Here is a 25,112-nt window from a genome sequence, read left to right as displayed (position 1 = left end):
TACTAAGTTCTAGACATTTTGGTCACGTGTTAATTTCTGCTACCCTAGCAATTAATTGTTGATTTTGTCAGATTTTGTGTATGGTACTATCCATTTTAATTTTTATTACTAGAGCAATGTTCATCATTCTACTACTTAATAAAAAGGATATGAAATCACTACCATTCAGTGAACTTTTGGGTCTACATTTAATTTTCTGTCATCAGTCATTCTTTTGAATAACAGTATTTTACAAAAGTTAATCAAAGTTTTGATAAAAAGTCTCAGAAAATAACAGATGATACTACTCTTTTGAACCTTCCATTTCCTTAACAATGAAGTTTTCTAACTGATTTTCCTTCAATCATTAGTATCTACAATATGGCATGCAATCTTAGAAAAAGAAAGTATAGGGACACAATGCCTTTGATGAAGGTGCCTTTCAAGGCTTTGGGTACTTGAATGCAAAATAGGCTTGAAGTACAAAAGTATGTGCGGCTGGCTGGACAATGCAATTTTCTGCTCTTCACATTATCCAAGCGTGCCCACTCTCAGATGTTTTCTAACTATGTGTGTGGCATACGGTATGAAAGACGTTGTTGGCTTCTTTTATACAGTTCCGCCTGGTGGTTTTGCTATCATGGCTGTTTTTCCAACAGTTGAAATTGTTGTAAGATGTTGGTACAGTTGTTGCTAGTGTCCCATCCAAAGCTTCTAGCACATTCCCTTTTCATTTTGGTATAATATGATAGTTTTGTAGCAAATACTGAAATAGCATTCTTTATACTATAATTATAGTGACATATTGTTTTATTGATAATATACCTGTTATGTACAGAATTTAAAAGAGGCGAGAAAGCATTTATGAAGCTTTGGCTTCAGTTGAAAGGACTATGATTTAGATGAAAACTATTTATTAGGTCATTAGTACCTATATTGATTCTTTAGTGTACAATTATATGAAAACTGAATCATAAAACATCTGTCATGATTGCCTGAACGTCCAGACACAATTGTATGATGGTCTCCATGAGGGAGAAATTGGTACCATCTGGTTAGAGTAGAGGGTGTGGTGGAGTTTTAAAGCCTAAAAATAAAGGAACATGGAATGGCTCAAATTTTGAGGATGTGATAGGGGTTTGCCAATGAAGAGGATGTATGGTAGTCATTTTTATAGATCAATCTTTTGAATTAATCAGATGTTTAATATGAGTACACATATTCTGTTTACAAATTATTTTCCTTGTAAACTGGTTGTAATGTATGCAGCAAATGAAATGAAATTGTAGATTGTGTTTTGAAATTTGAGACCTTGTCAATCATATACAGCTATCAATACCCTGGTGACTTATCTTGGAATGAGGATAAGGACTGCATGCTATTTTCTTATATTAGTTACACATTCTATTTCTATTACCGATTACTGAGACTTGGAAAGATTATCAGTCAGATAACTGTTAGAGCTACCCAGGCAGCTGTTGGGGTTTGTCACCTGCTCAAGCTCCTTTAGGCTGTTTTATTTGATAAACGCCTTACACCTTTTACAGAAAAAGAAGGGCTAAATTTTTCTGTTCACTTTGTACTCGATGGGTTTGTTGATTTGGCGTCTTTTTGGAGTGTCCAAGATCCCAAAACTGCCCTAATTAAAAGCAAATACCAAAATTCGGGAAAATTTTCCTGAAAAACAAGGTTATACATTGTTCTAGCCATAATTAGTGCAAGTTATAATTGTCATTCCCTCACCCATGGTGCTGTCATACTGTGCACCGAGGACCCCTAGTGTCCCAGGTCAGTAAAACATGACCTCACAGGTGGTGAGTCTGGGTTTTCCAAAGTGGGTCGGGAGTCAGTCTTTCTTTACAACATCATGTATTGTGCAGGAGTTAACAAAGGTGACATGTACCGGTAGTCATGGAGTGGGTAAGGATACGGCACAGGGATTCATCAGCTCACAAGCTGTTCCCAATTGTTGATCAAAACAAAAGTGGTAGACAAAAGTAAAACCTGTGGCAGATTACTTAAAGTACTTAATTTTGCAGTAGGAGGGGAGAGTACTTGTTCTTTGTGTTGTAAGTGGGCAGTTGAATTTACTTCTTCTCGTAAAACATGAAGCAAATTCACAGATGTGCACCCTTTGGGCTACAACATGTATCTAGAAATGCTGACACAGGTTTTTGCTCTCCCCAGGTCCGTGGGGTGACTGTATGGGAAACAGCTGTGGGAATGGTGGCGTCCAGACCAGGACGGTTTGGTGCGAGCACGCTGAAAACTGGGCCACGTCAGCGTCGGACTGTAACCACCTCGTCCAGCCGCTCAAACAACGGAGCTGCTTCAGAGTCTGCAAAGGACACCGACACATGTTCCAGTGGAGGACGGAGGACTGGGGGGAATGTCGGGCGCGAGACTCCGACTTAAAAGCCGTGCTGAGAAACGTAGTAGAGTGTACGTCGCTCGGCGTGCAAGAACGTAATGTTACGTGTATACAGAGAACTACATCTAGCGTCATGCCTGACGGGATATGCGAACAGTTTTTCCCCAAGCCGCAGATTGAGCAAAGCTGCGAGGTCCCCTGCCCGCAGGACTGCGTGGTTTCGGAGTTCTCAGATTGGAGCAAATGTAGCACGACGTGCGGGGAAGGGACGCAGACAAGGGTGAGGAACGTTCTCCGACCAAACCTGCACGGCGGCCGACACTGCCCAGACCTGATGATGATGAGAGTTTGCACCAACGTACCTCCCTGTCGGGAACAACGGAGACACTCGTACTACATCAAAGTCGGCCCGTGGACAGAATGTCGTGAAGATAGCAAGCAGTCCAAATCAGCAAGACAAGTTGACAAACCTACGGGGGATAAGTCAGATCTTAGAGTAACGACGAGTTACAAGGATGTTAGTAAGTCCTCTGAAGACGAGGATAAGTCAGAAGACATGTTGGACAGGCCAGGTGTGGGGTACAGAGTACGGCAGGTCAGGTGTATGAGGGAGGATGGACAACAGGTGTCACTCAGGTGAGTTAAGAAGAGGCAGATCTTTTCTATAATGTTGTCTATTTCTATTGGGCAGTGGTTATGAAGAATTGCTGTAACGCACATACTCACTGACTATCCCTTTTAGCGTCTGTTGTTCCCTGTCTCCAGAGAGTCACATGTGGTTGCACGTAACATAACATGACATGGGCAGCTTTTTTCATTGATTTTACTAAAAGATCCTGTCATTCAGAAATAGGCAGTTATAGCTAGTAGAAAAGTCTTCCAAGTATTTTTCATTACATATGTGAATTGTCTTTTGTTTTTTCAAAAGAAGAAACATTTTCTGTATATAAGTTGTCTATATGTTTATGTCTTAATGTTTTGTTTTATTTACAGTTACTGTTACCAAGGTAACGTTGTTGACCTTCCGCCGACGTACGAGTCGTGCGTGATGCCGCAGGACTGCCAGGTGTCGGACTGGTCGCCATGGGAACCATGCACGTTGACGTGTGTGTCCGCGGGAGACCGCCGCACGGCCGGGGTGCGCAGGCGCACGCGGCGAGTGTTAGGGCTGCCCAGCGGCGAGGGGAAACTCTGTCCACATCTGGAGGAGAAGGAAGGGTGTGGGCATGACCAGGACCTGCCTATCTGCCCAAGGTAAATGCGTGTACACGCATATCTAAATTGCACGACTTTCAGACAACTTTCTCATGGCTTTTAAACTAGTTTTCCACGACTCTTGCACAGCTCTTGCATAAGTTTTAAACTAGTTTTACATGAGTTACTAGGTAAACAACTTCGAACAAGAAGTTAAACGCTGTCTGTTAAGTATGTCTTATGTTATTGGAAGTATTGTTTTGGGCAGGTGTGTGTGGATCTCGTACTAAGTAGGAAGGCTTGGAAGTGGGTGGGTGGAGATTGGGTTTCAGTAGATTCACGGGGTTCATACCCAGTATGCCCTCACATGGGTAGGTTAGGGGATAGACTGTTAAGTTGTTGATGAACATGTTTTATCCTGTAGGTACCGGTGGATAGGTGGTGCGTGGGGAAAGTGTCGTGTGGACCAGGTGATGACCAGACAGGAGTGAGGATAGACTGTAAATGTGTTGATGTTTGTTTATCCTTTAGGTACAGGTGGATAGGTGGTGCCTGGGGGAAGTGCCGTGTGGACCAGGTGATGACCAGACAGGAGTGAGGATAGACTGTAAACGTGTTGATGTTTGTTTATCCTTTAGGTACAGGTGGATAGGTGGTGCGTGGGGGAAGTGTCGTGTGGACCAGGTGATGACCAGACAGGAGTGGGTTAGGGTTAGCGTTAGACAGGAGTGGGTTAGGAGATATACTGTAAACGTGTTGATGTTTTTTGTTTCTGCAGGTACCGGTGGATAGGTGGTGCCTGGGGGAAGTGCCGTGTGGACCAGGTGATGACCAGACAGGAGTGGAAGATGGTTAACAGGTCAGGATGTGGAGGAGGGGTGCAGCACAGGAGAGTCTTCTGTGTACAGACTGGAGATCCAGGTAATCCCACAGGAACCGTCTGTTTTAAACATGACACTGATGAACATGTGCATGGAGTGGAATATATGTTACGCTAGTGACAGTGGTTGTCAGTGAGTACTGTTCATTATTTTAGCAACTATGTATGAATATGTTCCCATACAGTACATTGTATTTGCTTAAATTGTCATGCAATAAAGTTCTTCTTTATGTTTACTGGGACATTTCACGAAATGATGAGAAAGTTTTTGCAGTGTTCTAACATAAGTTTGCAGTCATAACAGTTGTACAGCAATACTGAAGTAATGAGATTGAAATATATATATGCAGTGATATCAAAGTTTTAAAGTTAGCACAAAAAATGCGAAAATTAGATTGAAAACAATGTTGTAACCTGCAGTCTTCTGTTATCTTTCCAGAGAAGACCCCAGTTCCGTCCTCTCTGTGTGGGGGCCTAGTCCCTCCCAGTGCCCAGATCTGCACGGTGCCCTGCCCTGAACCCTGCCTGGTCTCTCATTGGTCGACATGGTCGTCCTGTACACCCCTCAGCTGCAATGGTACAACCGGATCCAGAGGTAGGCCATCTTCTCAAGTGTATTGTGGAAGTTGAGTGCTGAGCTAAAAATCAGATACAAACTTGTAGACTCACAAAATCACACTTCTAGCAGATCTTCTACTTTTTAGGCCCCTAGAAGCTTGATGGCCAACTTCTCTAAATCAGGAGAATTCTGAACATCATAATCCTGTTAAGGTGCACGCTAACACTATTGAATTGTAGTGCTACTTGGAATTGACAGTTACAATGGTGTTAGAGGCCATTATGTCTGGTTTCCATGGTGACTGAGAATCCTGGGCTCCTATTGGACAGGTTTCCAGAGTGACAGAAAATCCTGAGCTCCTATCGGTATTTCTGCTTATTTTGATCAGTCTCCCAGCTAAGAAGCATCCTACAGTTGAATTCAGTCTTTCACAAATCTTTTTTTAACTAAACACCATCCTCTTATTCCCACCACCAGGTTTTATGACCAGGACCAGGTCAGTGTTGAACTCTGACCCTGAGAAAGCGGTGAGTTGTCCGCCCCTGAGTGAGAGCCTGCCGTGCGAGGTCCAGTCATGTTACCACTGGCACGTCGGGGAGCCCAGCAGATGTCTCCTGGTGGACACCACACAGTCCTGCGGGGCAGGCAAGATGTACAGGACCATCTTCTGTGAGAACATTGACGGGGTAGGTTGGAAGTGTCCATATACACATGTATAGACAGTGCACTAAACAAGCATTTCATCTTTTCATCATGAACTCAAACTCAAGTTTGAATCTGAGTTGCTGTTTTGAAAATCAGATACTGCAAGGGGCTCTGGAAAAAAAGTAGCCACACTGGTCGGGTGGTTGTTGTGTGGTGGTGGTCACTTTTTACACTGTAAGAGTTTTTTTTAAATGTACATAAACATAGTAATAGATAGGAAACAATTTTTGTAATTGATCATTACTGAGGATGATGTAGGTGTCAGATGATATCTCTGCACCTAAAGTGAGTTAGACTGCCACATGTCATGTCCTAATGACTGTGTTCTTGGACAGTGGTTTCTCCCGCCGCCTCAGTATCTAACTGAATAATGGTTTTCTTTCCTGCTTCAGGATGACGTAGATGATGAGTACTGTCAGGTGATCTCCCCGCGGCCTAAGAACGAGCTGGACTGCCACGTGCCGTGTCCTAGCGACTGTGTGCCGGGACAGTGGGGCCCCTGGTCCACCTGTTCTAAACCCTGTGGCTCTGCGGGGGGGCGACAGACCAGGACAAGGAACATCATCGCTCACCCTGGAGGAGGTGGGTACTGAAGCCCATGTTTGAACTTGACCTTGGTCTCCCCAACGGTAACCTGCCTGCCAAAAATCATGAACACCGATACATGCCTTCAAGAGTTATGCCGCTAACTCCACAGTCTCCCAAACTAAAGCAAACTGATTTTATACTCTTCTGACTCAGGTCTATCTCTTACTCAAGTATGCTTAACAATACTTCCCACTGAATTGTTGTAACAGTATGGTTTATTTTTTATCACCCCCATTTAGACGGTAAGCTGTGCCCACCCAAGCCAGACCTGACTGAGAGCAGGCCATGTAATGAGTGGGGCTGTACCAAGTACAGCTGGATGATGGGGGAGTGGAGGGACTGTAAACTTCAGAGGGGCATCACGTATTCACCACGAAATATCACAGGCAAGTACAGTACATTGCATTATCATACCACATGACAGATGTTTTAAGTTTATGTTTGTTGAGTTGAGCTTATGTCCTTCTTTCACATCAGAATGACAGTACTACAGGGTTGCCATGGATGCGATGTTTGACTGACAGTTTTGTTGATTGACAGGTGAGGGTAAGATCTGTGGGTTTGGAGTCAAGTCCAGGAAAGTCTGGTGCATGAAGGAAGGAGGGCAGCAAGTAGCTGATAAAAGGTAAGACATCTTAGTTACTAAAAGGTTCGTCTTATTTACTTAAAAGTTTATGGAAAAGAGAAATAAGAATTTTCATGTTTGTGGGCAAGCCTTTCCCAGAGCTTTCTTTTAAACTGCAGATAAGTATTTAATTTTACCTTTGCCAATTTAGGTGCCCAGAGACCCTACGTCCAGCTGAGCGGATGGACTGTGCAGTGGACTGTGACCGGGACTGTCTGGTCACTGCCTTCAGCAGGTGGACACAGTGTCCAGACAACTGTGGCTCGGGTAAGGACCACACTGCCCCTTTTTATAATCAGTTCTCAGGCAATGCATTCTATTCTTTGGTTTTCAAACAGAAGTAAAGATGAAGGAAAAGAACTGGATATCCAGATGATAATAGTGAACTTGTATAAATTCTCCTGGAAGAGTAGTGGTCACATTACTAGCCTCATTCGCAGATGTCCCTTTCAAGATGCTGAGTGGAAGGAGACTTGTTGGGCGTTGAAAACCTCTCTCTCTAGCAAACTCCCTCTGTAACAAAACCGTCAGGCCACAAGTCTGTAAAGGAGGCCAGTATATGTAGCGATGTCGTTGAAGGTAACATGACGTGTTTGTTTTGTCCTTTCGCAGAAATCACCCACCAGACCAGACATCGTTACATCCTGCAGCTCCCCACCCCGGGGGGTAAGGACTGTCCCGACACCCTGCGGGAGCGCCGTCTGTGTGAGAACATGCAGCAGTGTGGGGCCTACAAGTGGAAAACTTACCGCTGGGGAGACTGTCACCTGCCACCCTACCCCGGGAACGAGAACAGCAGGCAGGAGTGTGGCCGGGGCATCCAGACCAGAGGTACAGTCATGTGACTTGACTTTACTTACAGAGCTCAAAATAGTTTAAACTGTTGTGCTTCCCTGTATAGGACTAGCGTCCACCAACTATGTATGTAACTTTACCATACGTTGTAACCTGTTACAATTGGCATGCAATAAAGTTCTTCTTCTTCCCTTCAGCCCTGTCGTGTAAGGATGAGAAGGGAGAGTCGTCAGTGGTGTGGAAGTGCCTGCAGTTTGCCGGCCCGATGCCGGAGACGGCGCGCAACTGTACGCTGGCCTGCGGGGAGGACTGCTCCGTGTCAGAATGGTCCAAGTGGAGCCGCTGTGGGGAGGACTGCAAGGGACAGACAGAGAGGAAAAGGAAACTGACAGGTAAGGAAAGCTATCGACTTTTGTGGAGTGACAGACTGACACTGTTTGTACTTGAAAATGTCCAGGAATCAGGAAAATAGATATGTGTGGCCGTTTTAGACTAAAAGATCAGTTCCATTGCCTTTGTAGATTAAACTTGTGTATTTTGTGAGTTAAAATACAAAACTGCTCAAGGCCACCTGGGGTCGATAAAATCTGGTCTATGTGGACAAGTGGTCACTACAGACATTTGAAATGCTTGTGTCAATAGGAAAATTGTCTAAGGGACCAACAACAAGTGGTTCAGAGTTTTGCAGAGGTTGTTCAAGTTTGACTGTATGTGAAACAATGTTTGTTTGTCAGGTCGGAGCAGGAAGCAGCCCGAGTGTCAGGACACGTCCAAGTACCCCCTGGTGGAGACGGAGCCCTGCCCCTGCCAGAAGTCAGCAGACTACACCCCCTTCCCCGTGGGGAACTGGTCCGACTGTATCCTCCCCGACCCTGAGGCCAGCGGACCCCTGAACGTCCGCGCTCGGCTGAAGAGGAAGTGGAAGGGAGAATGCGGTGACGGGGTGAGGTACAGGGCTGTACAGTGTTTTGATCACAGAGGAAGGCTGGTGTCACCGTACCTGTGCAGTAAATCTGGTAAGGCTTCCTCTTCATGCTCCTTTCATGCCCTACTCAGATATCAGTGTACGTTGGAAAATTCATTTCTGAATCTAGCTTTAGTATCATTATGGACTAGCTCTGTGAGAATTATACTTTAGTATAGTGCATGTATCTAACCTTGTTGTTTCTTCTTTGCCATACATTGTACCAGTTACAGTTGTTGAGCAATAAAGTTGATTTGATTTGCTTAACCTAGTAGAACACTGTAGTAGCCACAGAACACCGATTCTCTACTGGTTACAGAGTTAGGTAGTAAGGAGAAGGTTAAAACTAACAAAGCTAGCAAATTCACTTGTATAAGTATTTGTTGCACAGGGAACTTGTTGATCTAATTTCTAAACTCTAACAATGTGTTTCAGGATATATACAAGAATCTTGCACAGAGGTGTGTCCATCAGACTGTCGTCTTAGCAACTGGTCGCCATGGACACCATGTAGCCAATCGTGTGGCACGGGGAAGAACACACGACAAAGATGGCTGCGACAGAAACCCTTCAACCTGGGGAGACTATGTCCCCTTCTGGATTCTTCAAATATGGTGATTATATTTTTACATCAATCCCAAGTAAAGTATTGCTTCGTGTGCATGTTCCCTTGTTCATAGAAGATTCCACAATGATATTGGTAATATTTTATCCAGCCAACTTACTTAACAAATTTCAAGACTCATACAGTCTCTATACTAATATTTGCTTCTTCTTATGTATATCTTGTGCTAACTGTATATGGACAACAGGAAAGGTATTGTGTCTAAATATGTAGTTTTCTTCTGATCAATTTGCCATTTGCAGAGAGTGAAGTTGACGATAAATGCATGTAGTTCAATGCTAGTGGTTGAATGAGTCTTAAAAACATTTCTCAAAATATCTTGATTCAAAATTCACTTTTGTCTCTGTGTTTATTTCTGCTGCTTTCTTGTACCTTAAGACAACAGGTAAGTATCATTGTGTTAAAAAAACTTCATGAATGTCCCTATAATACCGGTAGTATAAATGCAATGTATGACAGCATGCTTTTGGCCTGCTTGGTAAATATTTTGTTTTACCGGTGTTTTGAAAAAGTGCAGAAATGCCACAAAGGCAAAAATCTGGAAAGTTTCTGCCCAGTTATCGTGTGTTAATGTCTAGATCTTTAGCCCACAAAAGTACTGTTATTTAAAGGTTACAGTACTTAAATTTCTTGTCATTGTGAAAACAAAGACTTTACAGTATTTTATTTTGAGTTCATGCTTAAAACAACTGAATTAACACAATGCAAGGCAGAACAAATATTTACTGTGTGATAATTTCACTGTAAAAAGTCGCAACTTAAAACACTGCAAAATTTACAGTTGTATGAGAGATTGTTCCAGCATGATACATGTAGCTGTTGCAAGTGAAAACAAAAAGTAGCTTCCTTGGTGGTAATTTAAAAGATGAAGAAGAGTTTTTCCCAGTCTGACGGTTGGTTTCTGTGGTTTCCCAGGTGACAGAGTGGCGGGCTTGCAGCAGGCGTTGTGGGGAGTACCAGTGGGAGACAGAGTCCTGGAGCAGCTGTAGCCTCTACAGCCTGGGGTCCCAGTCTAACTGTGGGGACGGCGTGCAGACAAGAAAAGTCAAGTGAGTTCATACTGTAAATTAGACACAAAGAAAGGAATTCGTTAAACATTCTCGGCAGTTAAGTTTTGCTGCATGGTGAAAATCAAGAGATCAGTGTCAACTGTAGTGTTTCAAGTGCAGGCAGGTGTCCCATTTTACTTTGGAACACTAAGACTAAAATTAAAGCATTTCTCTGATTCTATCATGTTCCAGCTGCAGGTGAGTTCAGGTCTTCCATGTATGATCTATGTGTGTTAAGGTGTTCTATGCCTGTTCCATGCATGTTTCAGTGTTATACATGTATGTGTTCCAAGTGTGTTGAGGGATCTTCGTGTGTTTCAGGTGCGTTCAGGTGTCCCGATCCTGGTCCCAGGTTGTAGATATCAGCCTGTGTGATGAGAAGACCATGCCCCTGGGTGCCAAACTCTGCACGCTGCCCTGCCCTGGGGAGTGTGTGGTCGGGGAGTGGACTTCTTGGACCAAATGCCCTGAGGTATGTGGTTTATCCTGTGTCAAGGGTTAGGGTTGGGGTTGGGGTTAGGGTTGAGGTTGGGGTTAGGGTAAGGGGTCAGGGCTAGGGTAAGGGGTCAGGGTTAGAGTTAGGGTTGGGGTTAGAGTTAGGGGTTTGGGTAAGGGTTAGGGTAAGGGGTCAGGGTTAGGGTCAGGGTTAGGGTTAGGGTTAGAAGATGGATAGACTTAGTTACCACCAGCCAGAAGAACTGTATCTCTAGTGGCCCTGTGATGAATGAGTCCACTGACGCTTGATGGCAATGCATTGCTTTAACTTTGTGTAGGATAGGGGAATTGGGCATTTCTAGATTTGTACAATGTAGACTAATGACATGAATAGATATTGGAATATTTCTAGTTATATATCAAGCTAACTGACTTGAGTTTTCATCCAAGTTCTTCTTTTTGAAAGTTTCAAAACTGAATTCCCATTGTTTTTCACCATCAGTATTGTGTCCCCGGCCACGCCCGAGAGCGTATGCGATTGGTTGAGCGCCCTGCAGAGGATGGCTATGGTGCCTGTCCAAACAGGACAGAGGAGGAGGCTTGTCAGGAAAACAGGAACTGTTTCAGGTCAGTCCTGGAAATTCATTCATTTTAGAAGTAGACTTATCTTTATGGTAGAAGAACAAAAGAGTTTTTTTTCTGTTTTAAGCTTGCAGTTGAAACTGATTACATGAAGGACAATTGTTCTTACTCTGTTCCAAACAAATAAGGTCAATGACCTGACCCAGACATCTGTCACCATGGTAACTAGTGTTGGGTTACATCATGTTGCAATTTTATTGCAAGAGGGATTAGGACTCCTGTCACTATTTAATATGAATGTGTTTGAGTAAGAATAAACATAGCAGACCATATGCAATGGTAAATGTAATGCATTTGCTTTGCAAATGTTATATTTCTAGTTAGTGTGATGTAATAATTACACGGTTGTTCCTGGGACCACAGGTACCATCTGAACGTATCAGAGTGGAGTCCCTGTCAGCTGCCTGCCAGCGCCGTGTGCGGCCCGGGTGTCAGGACATTACTCGTGCAGTGTTACAGAGGTGATGGCAAACTGGTGGATAAAGATCTCTGTATACAGGTACAATATAGGACCAGGAATATACTAGTATTGACTGACAGCTTTTTATCAATATGACTTTCAAGTACATGTATCCAAAATAAAATATATGGGCCTTAAGTTACCATAGACAGCCACAAAAATGGCTGCATCATTCCATTTTACCTTGTTTTTTTCTTTCATTCCTGTCAATTTTTTCAAGCCCTCCTATCATTAACAAATGTTTGTGAATTTTTATGAATCAAAAACAAAGGACAGAAGAATAAATCCAAATGCTAGATATTTTTCAGAGGTAACTCACCCATTTACAGTGTTCAAAGTTAACCCATGAACCATGTTGTACCCCAGCACGGCGCGGTGGGTCCCACAGTGACAGAGGAAGCGTGTGAAGTGAAGTGTCCGCTGGACTGTCAGCTGTCCCCGTGGTCTGACTGGAGCGCCTGTACAACGTCCTGCGGCGCTGACGGGATGCAGTTCCGACAGCGGGACATCCTGACAGAGTCTGCAGGACAGGGCAGGCCGTGCCCTCCCCCAGATAACCTGCACCAGCAGCGCCCGTGTGTGGCCAAACCCTGCTTCTCCTGGGCATACGGACTCTGGTCCAAGTGTTTACTTGATGTGAGTGTTCAGTATGTCAGTTATGCTAGTTAACGTCACAGATACATCTATGAATATTTTGTATTTAGATACATGTATTTTGCGTTTTTCTGGGTTTGCAGACCCTGATATTGATGTGACATTTGTTTTGTCATGTTCGCAGATTGTTTAAGTCTTGGATATTAACTTTACATAGTCAGATTCAGGTTTTACTTCAAGCCCTCTCATATATTAAAGCCTCATGCTGTATTTTTTACTTTTTACTGTCTAACAACCAAGGAAAACAGTTCATTACTTTCTGCAAATTTCCTTCACCAAAATACATGTACAGTACAATATTCTGCATTTTTGCAGTTATCTATGTACACAATGCAGAATTGTCATACTTCCTCAGTGCTGTCCAGAAGGGGTAAAAGCAGTGTGAGTAAGGTGATGCAGTCTGCCATTTCTGATTGTCTTGTGTTGTTTGTAGGGTGCGGAGTGTGGCCATGGCAGACGTGTACGTGACATCAGCTGTGTACAGGAGGATGGGACAGTTGTGGAGGATGATCTGTGTGTGTGGAAAGATGGCCCCAACAGTGACATCCTCTCCACTGCTGTCATACTGGTTAGTTACTTTATTTTGCAGTGAAAATCATGATGTTGTGATATCTTTGAATTCGTGGCTGCATCTGATTCAGAAGTAGCAACAAAATCAAAAGCAAAAATCTTGTACAATTACTTTAAACTTTTGTTGCATTTTTTCATTTGTTCAGCGAGAGCGGCCATGTGTTGTCCCCTGCCCCGGTGACTGCTGGGTAACAGAGTGGTCGTCGTGGAGCTCCTGTCATCAGAGCTGTGTCAACGGCCAGCCACAAGGTCAGGGGAGAGTCAGTAAAGATAGGGGTGGGGTGGGGGTGTGAAGGGGAGAGTCAGTAATGATAGGGGTGGGGTGTGTAAAGGGGAGAGTAAGTAGTGATAGAGATGGGGGTGTGAAGGGGTGATTCAGTAGAAATGGGAAGGAGAGAAGTTGGAGATAAATTTGATTGTGCGAGAATCTGTGAGGAATCTAAAAACCTTTGAGCCATGTTTAAACTGTTTTAGATTACTGTTACTGTTAAGTATTATTGTACTGATAGATCATTGTGCCGTGTATGTTATAATCCAGGTACTTCAGGCATTGAGACCCGGTCCCGAGCAATCCTGGCCCAGCCATCATCTGGTGGGAACTCCTGTCCTTCTGATGTGTATGAGACAAGGACGTGTACAGGTAGAAGTTACATATTGTGTATAATATCTGATGGCTTTCTACAAAATGTAGTTGAAATATCCAGTATTTGATTATACAGCTGCTGGCTGGGTAGCAGTTGGCTAGTACCACAAGGGTTATGATTTGCAATAACTGGTGTTTGGGAACTGTGCTGTCCTTAGTTTAAGCCTACACTGACTACTGTGGACTTGTTGTCACCTTCCTAAAAGAACTAATCTACAAACAGATAGATCCTGCTTTCTACATCTCGATTTCAAACACTTTCATCCATTACATTGCCTCTGCTGGTGGGCTTTTGTAACTTATCATAATATTATCATGGATGCTGTTAGTAATGCTTCTTTCTCCTGTGCTTGCTGGGTCCGTAGACGGGTCTTGCTACCTCTTTGAGTGGAAGGTTGGCCGGTGGCAAGGTGATGAGAGGAAGGTGTGGTGTCAAAGGTCAGATGGGGTCAATGTCACAGGTGAGAGGTCACGTCTAACGTAACTACATTTGCTCCAAATTGATGATGATGGCTTCCCTCATAATACAAAATAATGCAGTTGTGCAACTATAGACCTACAATGTTTCTTGCCTTTTTCAAAAGTTTAATGACACACTGCAGAAAACAGAATTAAAGTATTTTGGGCCCTGTGTGTTAGAGACGCATGTATATGTACCAAATGTCTGTTGTTTTTTGCCTGTTTGTAGGTGGCTGTACAGACCAGTCCAGACCAGCCACCAGGCGGTTGTGTATACCGGAGTGTAACCAGCCACACTCCTTCTGTAAGCAGGGAGGCATCTGTGGCTGTGAAGAGGTCAGTGCTGCAAATGCCCCTTCATGTTTAAATCTTACCTGATTTTTACTGGAAGACGTCCAAGAATGGTGGAAGTTGGCGTGACGAGAAAGTCTAGTTGGTACAGTGCTTGCTTTGCATTTGGCAGCAAAACTGTGGTCATACCAAAGACTTAGGGTACAGTACATACTGCTTTCTCTACTTAGTGTGGAGAAAGACAATGGTAGTTAAAACACACAACACTATCAGTGGACTAGCCCCCTGATGTTGAAATTGCACTACTGTGTGGCTCAAGGGTTATAGAATGGAGATGGGCACTGCCCTATACACTGAGGGCAGGAAGGATTTTAACTAACATGTATAGTGTGAAAATTCGCACTAACGGAGATCCTAAACAAACAAACTGTTTACATGTTTTCCCCAGGGTTATGTGGAGGCCCTCAGTTCGGATGGTTTGCTGGACTACTGTGCAAAAGTAATGATCGGGAGTAACGGGCGAATCACCCTGGCACCAACCAAACGGGTCAACAGTGACGTGGAGAGCTCACCCAATGGGAGGAGGGGATTCTCCTTCGTTAATGAGAAAGGTAAGATCAGCAGGTGCATGGGGAGATCTGATTGGCTTTTCTCAGTGGAAATGTTAACATGGTGATATACAGGAATATGAAGAGAATGGGCGTTTGGATACATTAACTGCTACCATTGGACTAGCCTTTTTTGAATTGTCAGCTTGCACAGATGTTTGGCCTTATGACTGAGGAAACATACATGTAGATGGGCACTGTCCTATGCATCATATGGTGTGGAAAGGACTTAAACTTTTCTATATGTTACGACCTTTCCTAATTTTATTACTGTTTGTTCCAGGTGAGCTGCACACCTGGGTATACGGAGCCATCGCTGCAACATCTGCTCTCATCATTGTTCTCGTCATTGTCATTGGCATTGCCTGGTAAGTCTTACAAAACTGCAACATTAAAAAAACTTTGATATATACAATATCACACTTGATCTTCATATCATACACATTTTGTTTAAGATTAAAATGACTCAGAATTACTGTTGTATTTTCCAGTGTTCGAATGAAAAGGAGATCCCAGAGAGAAAACCCCCACATCTCAGCTATGAATGGTTCAGTCAAGAGCGGGTACAGCTACAAGCCAAACGGACCCAGCTCAAGGTCATCCAGGTCCTCAAGGTCCTCCACATCGTCAAGTGGCAGCTTCAAGCCCATCGCAAACGGGAAAAAGACAAACGGCAACCACAGAAAAGCCAACGGAAAAGTCGTCATCAAAGATCACCACGTTCACTTCTCACCTTCCACTGTGCCAAAGAAGTCGTACATAGAGAGATACAATGCAGACATGGACACATAGCTGTCTCAAAACTCCCCCCTAGAACAATGGAATATTCCAGCTGGGATTCTTGGGACATTTTTAGTTTTGAAGATATGTAAATAATTGTCATACCTGACTTTTCTTCGGTTATTAACATCCTGTATATTGAATTTTAACCCACAATGTTTGTTTTTATGCCCTAAATGATATAAAACAATGTTATTTTTCTATGATAGATATGCACCTAAAAAGATTTCAAGTTGTTAAATGACGCTGAGGGCCCGCTAGAACATACTTCTTGTTATTTTGCACTTTGAGATTCTATTAACATTCTGTTTGAGATACTGCATGGATATTTTTTTGTTGCCAAAATGTGTATGATATTCTTTTTATTCTCCATGCATTTATTAACATCACCCGTAACTTTTTCTCAGCAAATTTTATTTATCAACTTGAAAAACACTATCAGCTGAAGACCACTGTATTGTATTCTCAGTTTTCAAGGCACTCAGTCATGTTGGATTCAGATGTGACAAAAATAATGAAAATTGTGAACATAGGGATATCGAAATTGTTACAGAGTTGTAACTTTATTCAGTGCACACTCTGTAGGGTATAGTAGATTGCACCAAGGCCATGTGCCTATTTAGTAACAGTATGTTGTACAGGGTTTGATGCAAATGAGAACTGGCAGCTAAAAGTTACCTTTCACACACTGGATTGTGTCTCTTTTAAACACTGCTTTACTTCTGAGCAGAAAGTTTCGTTACTTTTTATAGCAAATCAGAATGGGGAGAAATAGTTACTTTCTTTCACTATGAAGAGACGCAATATACATTTTACATGCAAATAGCAATAATGTGTACATACTTTGTAAATATTTCTTACTTTTCTACCCTTTCTTCCAACTTTGTATCTAACATATCTTGATGCCAATATTCGTTTTGTGCAATTATGGAGCCAGTGTAGGGAATAGAAGCAAAGTCTGAATTTGAAGCTGAATGGTAACAATGAATGATTTTAACATCAAACATTTGTGTAGAATACCAGGTTGCATTTTAATAGTAATATTTTTAACACTATTACGGAATACTTACTACAGTCACAGTTAAGCTTCAGATATTAAGTTATATTCATTTGTCCCCTTGCAGCCACATGTAGATTTTACATTATTTATTCAAAGCTGGTATTTTATTATACCTTAGAAGAAAGACTGACATTTAGTCATAGTTTACCGCAACTTTTGCCTGAAAAAATATAAAGAAAACCTTATGATTTCACACAGTTTGTAACATAATCCATATTTCATTTCAATAAAAGACATGACAGTAGTAAGATATAAAGTTATATTATAGCAAAGTGCCTAGCTAGGAGAGGATAGCTGATAAAGTTGTACACATTGCATCAGCTGTGGAAAATTAAAGTCAGCAACAAAATGCAGTTGTCATTACATTGCAAGTTAGTCGGTGGATTTGAATATTTTGATATAGACACACTCAATGTCCTCATTGTTAGTGTCCGCCATCTTGGTGTTACCTCATTTGCATCCACCATTTTTGCATTAGCATGCAAATGAGTAAAACCAAGATGGTGGATACTGATAAAAATGGTGAGTAAGCTTTCTTTAAGTACTTTAAAAAGCAAAAAGGAGGCAGAGAGAGATGTAAAAACTGTAATTTGTACTAGATATGTCATGCTTTAAGACATTATTGCCACACATTAGGAGTGTTGATTCTTAGTCTCTTGTAAACTATGTACTGAGATGACACATAATGTTACAGCGATATTGAACACTAAAATTCATTACTTCAAATAATAAAATGTTAAAGTCCCGTCTCAAAGCTGAGATAAAAGCTTGGGTTGGTCACGTCACTTGGATCGTCCACTGTCGGCGATGTGTCATGGAGGTCTGCCTCTGCAGCGAGCTCTTTACTGTCCTCGGGCTTCTTACGTCCTCCCACCGGGCACAGTAATGAACCTCCCCTAAAATATGACAGGTAAAAGGTACATTTGCATGGAAGTTCATCTGAGTCGGTAAACTGTTCTCCAACTGAAGGAAATTACCTCGGAATTTTCGACTGAAACGTACGGTCTTCATCAGCTTTCTCTCCAAATGCTGTATTTGTACCCACGTGAGGCATCAGCTCTGGGTCAAAGTTCGTCGGAAGTTGGTACCGTCCCCCGTCCCGGAGAGAAAGTTGGTTTGCCATGATGTATAGTCAGGGCACTTTTTTGTCAAATGTATCATTATAAATCTGTATATTTATACATGTATATGCCTTGAGTATTGGCAAATGTTCTAAAGAAACGAAGGGCGAAAACTGTAAGAAAAGTATATTAAAAACTTTTCCATAACCTACTTTCCAAAGTCCTCTGCCTCCTGCAGGGTCTGTGGGAGGGGGGTTCCCAGGGTTTCCGGCAGCAGCAGGCACAGAACCCCGCCCAGCACGGACAGCCCTCCGAACACGATGTAGGGGAGAGGCCTCCACGAGTCTGCCAGCAAGGCTACAAACGGGGAAATGATGCCACCGACTCGGGCCCACATAGACGACACCCCCAAGCCGAGATTCCTGTTCAACAGTAAGCAAATATACATTCTTTTCAGTTGATAATGATACATCAACTAGTAAATAACTATCAATAACAATACTGCTTACATGGCATAATGTTGTTCAGCACCAAGGACAGGGAATGATGTGTGAAGATTGTTCAGCACCAAGGACAAGGGTGTTTGTGTGAATTTTGCTGGATTTTGAAATCCTACTGGGGCAAGTAGAGCTTACCTGATAACTGTGGGGTAGATTTCCCCCGTCCAGATGTAGATGATGTTGAAGCTGGCAGAGATCCCAAACTTGCCGATCATTGCCAGGGTCATGGTCAATGGAAACAGATCTGTGTTTGAAGAGAAGAGAACAACTCTATCTTTAACCTGGATACTTCGCAACTGAAACACCTCAGACAAAAAGACGTATTAAGGAGTACATCAACCCGATTTTCCACTTCCTGTGACCTTCGTCAGAATGATTGAGTCCCAATTAGACAGTGAATACATGACACAAATGTTCTTGGAAGTCTATATCGCCCCCTGTCCCGGTTGAGTGACGATTTGCGGGCTCTGATGTCTCAGCCCCTTTCCACCCATTAATACTAAAAACTCCCTAGCACCGAACTACCTCTCCAGAAGGCGTATAACAGTACCTGTTGGCACGAAAAGCGTACAAATGCAGGCCACGCCTCCTCCCACCATGAACATGATGTGCGGAGATCGTCTGCCCCACTTCTCTATCACGACGATTGACATGAGGAGGGCAGGAAACTCGACCAGACCGGACAGGAAGAAGTTGATGTAGTCGTCGCCGCCTAGCGCCGAGGTGTTGAGGGATAGCCCGTAGTACACCATGGTGATAACACCCCTATGGAGGGAAGAGATAGTTGGGAAGAAATTGAAAAAAAATGGTTCGTTTGGTACAATTTTGGGGACAAATGATCGATCACGGATTAGAAATTATTGCAATTTTGTCTTGATACTAAATTGTTCAGGTGCATATGTGCAAACAACACATGACAGAAAGTGAATTTTTTTTTGTCATCCAAACCTAACATTTAAGTCGACGTCGTATGTTCTATCGTTAAAAACTTTCTTTCTTTTGTTTGGCATCCTACCAGTTGTAGAAGATAACGGCAGATTTCCGGGCCAAGTTTGGAGTCCGTACCAGGTCCCGGACGGAGTAGAACCGGCCATTGTCAGGCGTCTCCACCAGTTTATCCTGTAGTTTAGGAATTTAGAACAAGTTCGCTTCATTTTAGAGATGCCTTTTGACTGGCTAAACAATGTACCACGTGATCATGTGGCTGCTATACTAGAATTCTCTCTCTCTAAATCTTTTTTACCTTGGATTCCGCCATTTTCTCCCACAATGCACACGGAAATCCCACGCCGTTCATTTCCGCCATTTTCTCCACAATGGCGCGCGCCTCCTCGGTTCGACCTTTCGCCAGCAGCCATCTTGGAGACTCGGTCACGACGCTACAGGACATGGCAGATTAACCAAAGTCACTCGATGATAATACAGTCATTGTTATGTATTTATACATTCATCCACACAAAATTGCACCGGTAACATCTTTTACAATAATACAACAAAAATGTCACATACAGACAGAAAAGGGCTCCGCCCCGGAGGCGTCGCCAAAAATTTGTACGTTAACTAAAGTAAAGTTTACTGCTTACCACCACAGTGGTATCCAGAGGACGCTGAGTAGAGAGATGGCCAGTTGTAGGTGAGTCCATGTCCGGATGAGGTACGCCAGCCCAGCCTCCAGCATATAGCCCAGCACGAAGAACACGTAGTCCACGGTGCCGACAAGTGTTCGTCTGGACGGGCCTACAATCTCACACGCTGCATTAAAATAACATCAGGTCATCAGCATTAGGAATTAACCCGATGAACTTAACCCCCAAAATGCCAGCCTTTTGAGATTTGGTACATTTCCTTTCCAAAAAGACTGGTCCACACGTATTCTATCCGTTTGGTGATGACCTGCGCACGCATTCAACTTCTGAACACGATATATTGAAATGACAGACGGATGTGTGCAGGCCTCTAGTCTTTTTTTTTTGACAGAAAAGTGACCAAGAGAGCATGCTAAAGCTGAAAGGCTGGCATCCACTCTACAAACCTCTGGCCCCAGCCAAGAAAAAAGTTATTAATAAAGAACGATAAATTAAGTTATTTTTCGGCTGTACCTAACACGAAACTGACGATGTAGATGCCCAGGGACGACACTCCGACGAACAGTCTGAGGATGACGAAGGCCGTGAAGTTCGGGGCGAACATGGTGGCGATCCCGGACACCAGGTTCAGGGCGATGCCGGCGAACAGGACCACTTTCCGGCCGAACCTGAGAGAAATAATCCATACATTAACTTTTTTGGTGTACTTTGTTCAATAGTTGTTGCCATACAGTGTGCTATGTGCAATTGTCGTGCAATAAAGTTCTTTTATAACAGTTTATAAACGCATCAATGCGAGAAATGTCTTTGATAACAACCTTCTTCATGGTAACTGACCCACTACTTGGCACACGTGACTTTGTGGACGAGTGACTCAAGGACTGGACGAAATTAAGCCCGAGGAGGGGCAGATTTAAAGGCAAGTTTGCGTCAGTCATTCTGCAGAAGAGAGACATGGACCTATGTTTAGTGAGCCTCATTAACCTCACAATTTCTTTTATTTGTTTGTTTTTTTCATTTGTAAACTTACCTGTCCGAAAGGTCTCCGAATGTGATTGACCCTATGAGCACCCCCACCATGAAAATGGACTGGGCCAAATTCGCCAGCCACTTGTCGGCACAGACGATATTGTTCTGTGGAGAAAGCGATCATGATGCTCTTTGAATATGTTAATGTAAGGCAGCAAATGCCATAACAACCCTCTAGCACACAGGTTATACACAGTGAAACAGTCATTATTGTAGTAAGTCCCAAGCAGATTTTTTTCGAGACTAGCTATAGCAGACATGAAGCCTGTTCGAGACTATGACACCCCCTTTCCGAGACTATGAGATACATACGTCCATGGTAATGCTGGTTTTGTATTGGCTCCGGTCAAACGTCCATCCTGCATTGCATGACGTCACGTTCCAGCTAGCCCGGTGATTGGTCAGGTTGCTGTAGCTGTTATTCAGTTCGACGGTCGTCAGATCATACCTGGGGACAAAGTTTCAATGAAACGTGAACAAGAAGCCATAGGTGACAATCCTCCGTGAAGTTTTATATTTTGCAACAAAAATAATCCCAAGCGTCAACGCCAGACCTACTGTGCAGACATAAGGCAACGGTTAATACAATGAGGGCGCATCACAACCATAAAACATAAAAAGACCTAAATCCATTACTGCTCTCAGGGCGTGTAAAGATACTGTGCTTCAAGTTCGAAGTTCTATAATCTTGTTGGATAGGCAATGGAGTCAGCTTGTCTACTGCAGACCTGTCGTATAGACAGCGCGTGTTGTCGCTCGCTCCTAGCCTCTACCAGGCTTGAGGGCGCGGCTGGAAATAGTAGAAATTGACCAAATAGAGAGATAACACACCGAGGGAGTTTAGCCATCCAGTTTACAGTTTGCCGGCAAACTGTAAACGTAAACGGCAAACTGTAAACTGGATGGCTAAATTCCCTCGGCCTAGGAACGGCCTAGGAACGGCCTAGGAACGGCCTAGGAACGGCCTAGGAGCGGCCTAGGAGCGGCCTAGGAGCGGCCTAGGAGCGGCCTAGGAGCGGCCTAGGAGCGGCCAAGGAGCGGCCCAAGGAACGGCCTAGGAACGGCCTAGGAACGGCCAAGGAACGGCCTAGGAACGGCCTAGGAACGGCCTAGGAACGGACTAGGAACGGCCAAGGAACGGCCTAGGAACGGCCAAGGAACGGCCTAGGAACGGCCTAGGAACGGCCTAGGAACGGCCTAGGAACGGCCTAGGAACGGCCAAGGCCATCACCGTCTGACAATCCGCCGTCTAGACGCGGTTCCGTCAGATATGAACGTCTTAGCCCGAAAGCAGGTCCTGATATAATGCGGCCAGCACCGCGAGTGTTACTGCCGTGGTACCCTCCTTCACGGAGTAATAACAAGACAAGCAAAATCTTAATATTTTGACCCCCAATCCTCTGGTAAGTCTTAACTAAGCAGTGACCGGCCCTCCCTGAATTAAAGAAAATGTACTGTCCCTTTTGATGTGCATATCAGCATGCAATGCACACACTTGTATACAGTAGAACTGTAGGGGAACGAGCACAAAGGAAAGTGTCTATGTGACCTAAAACACTGATTCATTGTACCTTTCATGGTATCATACCGTAAGAACACGGTCCGTACTTCTTACAATGGACGGTGTAACGGCCCTTGGTAGTCGTCACAGAATTGAGCTTCTTTCCCACGCAAAAAATAACTGAAAACTAAACTCATTTTCGACTGCCACTTAAGCCTGGATGCCAGGCTGTTTCCAGGGCCTACGCAGGCCAGCTCCAGGGACAACATGCCCCATAAGAAATTTTGCTCAGTGTTTAACGCAGGTTTCCTGTGGCAATATTTCCTTGGAGGTATGGTGTTGGCCGCGCCCTGGAGCCGATTTTCTGGCCCTCGAAACAGTCTGGCACCCAGGCTACCGTGAAGTCTCATCGCATTTGCAGTGTCAGCTAAAACTTTGGCACGGCCTTGGAATTTTGTATGTGTTTCAAAGGATCTTAGTTCTGTTGGTATTATCCAACAACACAAAGGAGCTTTGTGGTAACAACACAGCATTACCAAGTATACTTGAATACGGTTGTGTCTGATGTTATGAATGTCTGACCAAGGACCTTACTATCGGCGGCGACCTTAATTGAACCGGAACGTGAGAGACATCGACGTAAGGCGATCGCCGACCGCGCGTCCCGAGTTACGCTAATACAAACCTTCAGTTCCCTTTGATCTTGTGTTTTTAGTCAGTGAACTCTGTCAGTAAGCACGGAGCTGTTCTTTTGGTTCACTTAGGCGTGACACGTAAACAACGCTACGAATTCGCGACGAGCTAGGATGATGTTTTTCGTTCAAGAAGATTTTAAAGCGTCTTCAACTTATTGTAAAGTTGCAGCGTTTTGTATGTCTTTCTATTGTAAAGAATGCGACCCTTGAAATGCCTACGAAACGTATCTAAAAGACGCACAAAACAAACCGTCTACTTGGAAATCATTCAAACCTCCAATAAGTGACCTGAAGGCGGGCCCTTGGTCACTGAGAACTATGTGCTCACTGAAGCATGTGCATATCAAATTGACACAAGTAACCCTAGTTCTACCGATACTCACTACAGTGTCCAGTAAGAGACCGTTATGTGCATCGATTCGATGTCGTTATAAAATTTTCCAGTTGTTCTGTTTTACTGATAAAAAACATCCTAAAGAATTTAAAAAAAAAGGAATCATTGCGTGTCAGAAAAACGGAGAAGAAATCTAGATCCTACGATCCCCCATCCCAACATCTGCTTGGAGGTTACGAAGATGCTACGGACAGTGATTTTTAGGGAAGTTCGCAGTGGCGTCAGAAAAAACAAAACAAATCAACTACAAACCTTTTACAGCTGTGTAGAACTGCTCTCCCGTCGTCGTCCTTGGTCCACGGGATGGTCATGTTCAGCTTCTCGGGCTCGGTCCAGTTGTACCGGGCCGCCAGGACGTCTCCCTCGGGCGCCCTGCAGCGGTGCGCCGGCGTGGCCGCCAGGAACACCATGGCCATCATATGCATCCCCACCGACAAACTCGGCAGGAAGACGAAGAAACACATCCTCTTCTGATACGTCCCGAATTCGCCAACATGTTTGAGGACCGTGTCGTAGTGCACCATGTTGGAAACTGACTTGGCTTCTCAGTCTGAACCCTCTGAGCTGGCCTCTTTAACTGGTAACGGGACTCTTCTTGTCCTTGAGACTTTTTGAAAGGTCACGTTAAGGGTCGCCCAGTTCATAGGTAGGGGAGACGGCAGTTTTTAACTTAAAGGGATTCGTATGTTTCGAGAACCTTCTCAACCACCTCTATGCCCTTTTTGGGTTGGGGTGGATACGGATATTGTTTCAAAGATTGTCTGAAGTCTCTCCAGATTTCTTGTTACAGAATAAATGAATCAATACTGCAGATTTCTCTCCCCTGTTTATCGGTAATTGTTTGTCCCTATTTCCTGTTGCCAAAGTGTCAAGTTACCCCTCTTGCGTAATCACGTGCACCTTGTCCTCTAAACGAGGAGGGGGTCGTCTCAACGGTGCAGTCCCTTCACGTCTAAATCCTGACCGGACAAAGTTTGGTATTGATATAATCGAGACTTTGATAAATTCTAACTTGAATAGAGGGTTATCCTGTATCACACCGCATTCTTGCCCAGGTTTGTATGCCGTACGATCGTGTATATCAAGGAGGTTAAAATGAATTCAAAGCTCCTTGTATATACATAATGCCCTTGGTAGGAGAAAAGTAGCCTCTACCAGGCTTCGGGAGGCGGCTGGAAGAATCGGCCAAATATAGAGATAACATGCCAGGGGAGTTGGTCCGGTAGAGAGAACTGTTTGCTGCACCCGAACTGGTAGAGGCTAGGTGAAAATGGCATCGAAAAGACTATCCCGAATAACAGAGGCTTTGAATAATTGACATTTATCGTGACCCAATTTGTGGCATATTTCCGCTTGATGATCGCATGACCATGATGATCTTTTATCAGCTACTGCACTTATTTCCATACC

General features: G+C 43.7%; 2 protein-coding genes across 2 annotated transcripts in view; one reads left to right on the top strand and one right to left on the bottom strand.

Moving 5' to 3' along the window:
• LOC109474266 (thrombospondin type-1 domain-containing protein 7A-like) overlaps positions 1-17,350 on the top strand; it is a 43,470-nt gene extending 26,120 nt beyond the window's left edge. Inside the window, exons 3-28 of the mRNA XM_019774540.1 lie at positions 2,167-2,986; positions 3,344-3,604; positions 4,323-4,465; positions 4,864-5,019; positions 5,461-5,669; positions 6,081-6,270; positions 6,516-6,662; positions 6,817-6,901; positions 7,053-7,168; positions 7,514-7,732; positions 7,894-8,088; positions 8,431-8,712; positions 9,096-9,274; positions 10,201-10,334; positions 10,656-10,806; positions 11,272-11,396; positions 11,775-11,910; positions 12,238-12,507; positions 12,959-13,093; positions 13,242-13,344; positions 13,634-13,735; positions 14,104-14,199; positions 14,427-14,533; positions 14,937-15,099; positions 15,380-15,464; positions 15,588-17,350. Coding sequence (XP_019630099.1) covers positions 2,167-2,986; positions 3,344-3,604; positions 4,323-4,465; positions 4,864-5,019; positions 5,461-5,669; positions 6,081-6,270; positions 6,516-6,662; positions 6,817-6,901; positions 7,053-7,168; positions 7,514-7,732; positions 7,894-8,088; positions 8,431-8,712; positions 9,096-9,274; positions 10,201-10,334; positions 10,656-10,806; positions 11,272-11,396; positions 11,775-11,910; positions 12,238-12,507; positions 12,959-13,093; positions 13,242-13,344; positions 13,634-13,735; positions 14,104-14,199; positions 14,427-14,533; positions 14,937-15,099; positions 15,380-15,464; positions 15,588-15,888 — 4,910 coding nt within the window. The 3' untranslated portion in view covers positions 15,889-17,350. The remainder of the gene's footprint in view (positions 1-2,166; positions 2,987-3,343; positions 3,605-4,322; positions 4,466-4,863; positions 5,020-5,460; positions 5,670-6,080; positions 6,271-6,515; positions 6,663-6,816; positions 6,902-7,052; positions 7,169-7,513; positions 7,733-7,893; positions 8,089-8,430; positions 8,713-9,095; positions 9,275-10,200; positions 10,335-10,655; positions 10,807-11,271; positions 11,397-11,774; positions 11,911-12,237; positions 12,508-12,958; positions 13,094-13,241; positions 13,345-13,633; positions 13,736-14,103; positions 14,200-14,426; positions 14,534-14,936; positions 15,100-15,379; positions 15,465-15,587) is intronic.
• Positions 17,351-17,560: 210 nt separating this feature from the next.
• Positions 17,561-24,319, bottom strand: LOC109474233 (organic cation transporter protein-like). The gene is made up of 11 exons (XM_019774492.1): positions 23,955-24,319; positions 21,425-21,560; positions 21,114-21,217; positions 20,597-20,751; positions 20,081-20,249; positions 19,741-19,876; positions 19,513-19,616; positions 19,048-19,262; positions 18,633-18,741; positions 18,210-18,419; positions 17,561-17,832 (listed from the first exon to the last, which is right to left on the bottom strand). Exons 1-11 carry the CDS (start codon positions 24,224-24,226, stop codon positions 17,673-17,675), a joined length of 1,770 nt encoding a protein of 589 aa, XP_019630051.1. The 5' UTR covers positions 24,227-24,319; the 3' UTR covers positions 17,561-17,672.
• Positions 24,320-25,112: the final 793 nt, after the last annotated feature.

The sequence above is a fragment of the Branchiostoma belcheri genome, unplaced genomic scaffold (assembly GCF_001625305.1).
Source record: "Branchiostoma belcheri isolate BF01 breed outbred unplaced genomic scaffold, Haploidv18h27 scaffold30, whole genome shotgun sequence".
In the NCBI taxonomy this organism is placed as follows: domain Eukaryota; kingdom Metazoa; phylum Chordata; class Leptocardii; order Amphioxiformes; family Branchiostomatidae; genus Branchiostoma; species Branchiostoma belcheri.
Note: the sequence above shows the minus strand (reverse complement) of the source record. Positions and strands in the feature narration are given on the sequence as shown.

Bases quoted from the DNA above. Each gene is read 5' to 3' on its own strand.
- LOC109474233 (XM_019774492.1), bottom strand. From the start codon at position 24,226: ATGGTGCACTACGACACGGTCCTCAAACATGTTGGCGAATTCGGGACG. The intron at 19,263-19,512 runs GTAGGATGCCAA...TTCCCTCCATAG, and splicing joins GCCGTTATCTTCTACAACTG to GGGTGTTATCACCATGGTGT. The intron at 18,742-19,047 runs GTACTGTTATAC...CTTCAAACACAG, and splicing joins TACGCTTTTCGTGCCAACAG to ATCTGTTTCCATTGACCATG.